General features: G+C 37.5%; 1 protein-coding gene across 1 annotated transcript; it reads left to right on the top strand.

Moving 5' to 3' along the window:
- Positions 1-625: 625 nt before the first annotated feature.
- Positions 626-3,804, top strand: LOC107551249 (GTPase IMAP family member 4-like). Its single transcript, XM_016232787.1, has 2 exons — positions 626-711; positions 2,838-3,804. The coding sequence occupies exons 1-2, from the start codon at positions 626-628 to the stop codon at positions 3,802-3,804; spliced, it is 1,053 nt and encodes a 350-aa protein (XP_016088273.1).
- Positions 3,805-5,900: the final 2,096 nt, after the last annotated feature.

Genomic DNA, 5,900 nt, shown 5'->3' with positions numbered 1-5,900 from the left:
CTTGAAACTACAATTAAATAATGTGTACAGCAAGTTATTGTTGTGTATAATGTATAAACAGGGCTTAATTTGTGCCGGAACAAGCCGAATCCGGATCCGGCGCCTCTGAAATCCGATCTGGCACCTCATTTTGGCGGATCCCCCTCCTCACACGCCAATGAAAGACGTTCGTGTTGACCTATATCATGCATATATTTCATGAAAAATCTTCTATTATGAGCACGCTTACGCACATTTACATTTGAAATAAACTTCAGCATGCAAAAGACGCGACATGAGGCTGCTCACTCAAGACCGAATGCACGGATCCATACTGTTACACATGCGTTTTCTTTCTAAACGGTTTACATTTAGGACATTTAGGATGGCCATTTAGACATAATTTTGTGTGTATTTGATCGCTTAAGCTCAACAAACCACTAAAAATAAATATTATATAATACTCGAGAGGCGACTTTATACGCACGCGCTTTGGATGTGACTGTGAGAGCACAGAATACAGCCTATGGAGCGCACGAGTACCAAATGGCTTAAAATACTTAAAAATATGTGCAAATAATACATTTTTGTGACAATGCAACAATGACCCAATTAGTCAAGTGACAGTTCTGTCAGCTGTCCCGAAATGCGAGTGAAAGTCTTGTATCGCAGCGTGCAGCAGGTCACTGTAGCGCAGACAAGATACGCCGATGTGAAGCGTGCTCTGAGAGAGTTCAGGGTTTCAAAGGCTAGTTTCAAATAACTGATTTAATATTATAGTTTGTGTGGATTTATTTGTATTATTCTAACCTACATGCTATATTGAATAAATGCAGGAATTATCATTATAATCTTGAAAGCTGCGGGAATGAGTAAAACTGTGCAATATAGCTACACAGTAAAATCCCGAGTGTTAAATTTACACTGCTCGGAGCATATATGGTCCCACTCTAAAAGAGTGTTAAAGTAACACTGAAGCAGTGTTAAAGTTAATGAGACAATTATGTGATTAATTAAGTGTTGATCGAGCATTAGTGATGAACACCTGCTGTTAACAAGCAGAATCACTGAAGAAAAGAGAAACAAGAACTACAACTGACTTCAGCCACAGCCTTAGATGAAATCAACTAAAATAAAAGAAGGCGTTAAATCTCTCAAGAACTCAGCAGAAGATGATTGAACAACTCTACAAACAGCATCACCAGCTTCATGCATTACTAACCAGTTAGACTATCTAAAACAGAAGTTCTTTATTGAGAATTAATGTTTAGATGGGGTTTTTTTCAACTTACCGTTTTTGTGAATAGTGGTTGCTTTAGTTGCCTCTTGACCCTTGACATTTTAAATTTAAGTTTCTCTTGGGCTGGCACATTTGTGTGTATTGAACATATGTGATGGCAAGGAAGTTATGGTAAACTCATGTCATGTGTAGTTTTGGGTCATTCTTGAATGTTTTGTTCGTTTTGAACGAATCTTTAATGTGACTCGGGAAGAACGAGTCGTCTCGGGGAGTGATTCGTTCTGTCACGCATGCGCAACATCCTATAGGTTCTGTACTGGAATTAGTCAAGTAGTTCACCTGGTTCGAGTCTTCGGGTTTGAGTCATTCATTCATCACGTGACAGCCCCGTAAGCCCAAACCCGAAGACTTGTCAGATAAGAGGTGGTGAGCTAATCATAGACTGAAGACCCAGGTAAACAATGAATTAATCTTTTCTGTTTCTTATAGCAGTTTTGTATTGTTTGTAGTGTGATCAACGTTTGCGTAAGTAGTAGACATATTAGGGAAGTAACACGTAACACTTTAATTATATTTTGTAAAAATTAACGAAATGACTCGAAAAAAGTTTCGTTCATTTTGCTGAACGAGACTCAAAGGTCCGAGTCGGTAAAATGATCCGAACTTCCCATCACTAGTCATGTGTCTGAGTCTCTGATGGAAATGTTTTTAAGACTGTAGTGTTTTTATGATTTCTATATTGTTGCAGTTATATGTGATAACGTGAGAAAAACCTTCTTAAACGATTTTTATAAATAAGGTTCATAAAAAGGTTTCAATTCTGTCACTCATAGACGTGAAGAATCAGCATGTGAATCTCAGCAATGGTGACAAAATATTCTGATAATTTTTGTGTGATTTTTGAACATCACAAAACAAGGCAGTAAAAAGTCACAACAAAAAATAACTAAAATAAAAGCAAATAGTAAAAAGAAAAGAAAATACTAAGACAATGCAGCTGCATAATTTATTCATGTCACAATGCATGCTGGGAGCCATGGATGAGTTATGATTGGTGCACCCAGAATGCAATGCAACATGAATCTGTCTGATGATCATCACCATTGTTGAGATTCATATGCTGAGTCTTCATGTCTGTGTGTCTAAACAGCACAGACGGCCTTAACTAGTGTGCAAAATGTTTTTAAAGCTCTTCCTATTATTTCATTAAAATACAGTTGTGATCAATAACAAACTATATTGCGCATTACCACTAATGACATCAGTGAACCCAGCTACTACATGAAAACAATGTCATTATCAAAAAAAACTGCCAATATAATCTAAACACATTTTCTCTTAGTTTTTCTTGTCATAACAAATGTTTCATAAACACAATTACAGCAACCAGAGAAAAACTAATGTTAAAAAGTCAAGGGTCAAGAGCCCAACTAAAACACGTATCTCCACAACGGTGACTTCAAATTGTATTATTTTCAATAAATATTAACGTCTAAATCTCTGTTAATTCTTAATAAGAGAATTATTTAAGAGAGAAGCTTTGTTCCGGGACCTCGCAATTTACAAATTAAGCACTGTGTATAAAATATTATATAGTTTTATATAGCACATAAAAAAGTAATATCATTTTATTTCTCCTATTTTTATCTCCTCTAATCATATCAGATCTCAGGATCGTGTTGGTGGGTAAAACTGGAATAGGTAAGAGCGCATCAGGAAACAGCATCCTGGGACAAAAGATATTCGGAGAAAAATTGTCTTCGCAATCTGTGACCGAGAAATGCCAACAACATCAGCAGATGGTAGATGGTAAAATCATCTCAGTGATCGACACTCCAGGACTGTGTGATACATCAATGAGTGAAGAACAACTGAAGAATGAGTTAGTGAAGTGTGTCGAGATGTCTCTTCCTGGTCCTCATGCATTTCTTCTTGTCATTAGACTGGACGACAGATTCACAAATGAACAGAAAATTACAGTGAAATGGATTCAGAGAAACTTTGGAGAAGATGCCACTCATTACACCATCATTCTGTTCACTAGAGGAGATCAGTTAGATATACCTATAGAGGAGTTTCTGACAAAAGATAAGGCATTTAAAAGCTTAATTGAACAGTGTGAAGGCAGGTATCATGTTTTCAATAACGGAGATACAAACCGAGATCAAGTAAATAAACTGCTGGAGAAGATAGACACAATGGTGATGGAGAACGGAGGACAGCATTACACCAGTAACATGTACAATGATGCTCAGAGAAAAATCAGAGATGAAGAAAGGAAGATGAGAGAGGAAGAGAGGAGAAGAATGGGAGCATATGTAGAAAATATAAGGCAGGAAGAAAAAAACAGGCTGAAAAAGAAGGCAAAAAATGTAGCATTAGTGGCAGCAGCTGTAGCAGGTGCAGGAGCAGCAGTTACTGGAGGCGCAGCATTAGTTGCTGCTACTGGAGGAATAGCACTACCTGTAGTTTTAATCGGAGGAGGAGTGCTTATCTCGGGAGGAACAAGTGGAAAACTTATTGCAGATAAAATTAAAGAAGCAAATTCAGTCAGGGGTGTAAACTCTATTCCCCCTGACTGTTAACCTAACCAAAACTAGCAATTAACCCCCTCCAATATGTATCCTACAGTCTTTCGATATACATTGGATATACAGTTAATATACATAGCAAAATAAATCATTTAAAGGACTAGTTCAGCCAACAATTAAAATCTCCTTATCTTTTACCATGACCGGCCAAGATGTATATAACTTTCTTTCTTCAGCAGAAGAGGAATGCCATCTAATGGCATCTAAATTTTGGATTTGAAAGATGGATTTTTATCCATCTCAAGTGAACAGGGTTAAACGTAGACCACAGTGTAAAAAAAAATGGTGAAATGCATGGCAGCACAGTGTGCCAAACCTCTACCATTAATGGAAATAATGGTTAAATATTATTTTAAAAACTGTAAATGAGTGGTAGAAGCAGCTACCAAACTGTTAAATTACAGTAAAATATTTTTTTCTTTAAAACGTTTTACAAAACACACTGTTACTCTACAGGTATTTTCTTGATTATTATTATTATTATTGTATTATTGTACATTCTCTGTAAAAAGTAAATCTTTGCAATAAACCATTACACTGTAAATCAAATGTTGTAAACAATGGCCATATTCTGAAAGTAACACTTCTTTTTCATTAAAACTGTAAAATCTCATAGAAAACAATGCATTCTGGGTAATATTTGTTGTTTCCGAGAAAGGCCCTGTCCCAAATGGAACCCTAAACCCTCGCGGTCTTCGCACTCGCAAACTTCCCTAAGCACTTCCCCTCGGGGGAATGCCCGCAGCCATTTTGAAGTGCGTTCCACTTCGTGAAGTGAACAGGGGAAGTTTATATGGACAGACCCTCGAACCCTGCTGCAAATGAGGTGTGGTTTCACGTTTTGTCACGCGAAACCACAGCAGCGTGCACGGTCTGATCCGGACTTTGGCTCTGGTCCAGAGACGCAAAAAATATTAAACACTTTTAAAACTACACAGCCTCAGCATGATTATGATCACTATTTTGTTTTACTAAGAGTTTCATATTGGATCTAGGGGTAATCTATTATTAGACTGTGGCTGTCAAATGCGACTTTACTGAGCTCAACGGCTCTGGCTGGCCCGAGCAGATATAAACAAAACGCTATGTCCCACCCTGTCTTCCTGTTTCAGTTGAAATTACTTCACCACATAGAATAATGCTGTGTAGCGTCTGCGTAAAATCATGCATGGTATTTTTGGTTTATGGCTTAAGAGACCCCTTTTAGCCTTTGACATTTGCATATAAATTACAGTCCTGGTCACAGACTTTACATTTATATGGGGCTAAATTGCCAAATAATTCTCCCCACTATCAAGGAGATGTTAAGCAGTCCACCACTATCATCTCCCCAACTGACTTCAAACAGTTTCCAAAGAGAAGTAAATGACCCCCCCAAAACCAAGCAAATGGGCCATAAAGGGAGACAAAGGAAACTTTTGTCCAGCTCAAAAATTCACGCCTGGTATTGGCTATTCCACCCAGAGGGGGGTGTGGATAGAAAACCCTCAAACGTCATTAGCTCGAAATGATCTTTGCTCAGAAAACCTCTTCTTTTGAGATGACACTTACTAAGACTCTCAAGACTCTCCTCTTGAGTTTGTTTTTCGGCAGTTTTTATCTTCAAGTAACTTCGATTCGCTGTGGACTTTCCTATCTTCAGAAGAACCAGGAGTAAACTTCCAGCTCACTCCTAAAGAACTAATCAAAGACCTCCGTTATCTACTGCATCAGGACTCTTGTTCAGCAATCGAAGCCAAATGCAAGTAACCGTTCACAATTATTTAGATGCGTGTTTAAGTTTCAGCCCCTTTTAATGTGATTTTTGATTCTCTGATGTTTCTCAAAGGTTGTGTCTAAAATTGATGTGAAATACTGCCATCCTTTACTTTCCTCTCTCTTTTCCTTACTTTGTTACATTCTGTATGTGTTTTGCTTAGTTAGTTGTAATAACTTTGATTACTTAATTTTAAGGGAATTAATTATTATTAATTCATTCAGGTTTTGAAAGGACTCGAATGAAAAAGTCGAGGTCCACCTGATTAAACTGGTTTTTAATTTAAATGGATTCCACCCTATCAGCTACTCGGCCAGCGAGAAGTTAATGTCAG

This window comes from Sinocyclocheilus grahami, unplaced genomic scaffold, assembly GCF_001515645.1.
Source record: "Sinocyclocheilus grahami isolate Dianchi unplaced genomic scaffold, SAMN03320097.WGS_v1.1 scaffold419.1, whole genome shotgun sequence".
NCBI lineage: Eukaryota > Metazoa > Chordata > Actinopteri > Cypriniformes > Cyprinidae > Sinocyclocheilus > Sinocyclocheilus grahami.
Note: the sequence above shows the minus strand (reverse complement) of the source record. Positions and strands in the feature narration are given on the sequence as shown.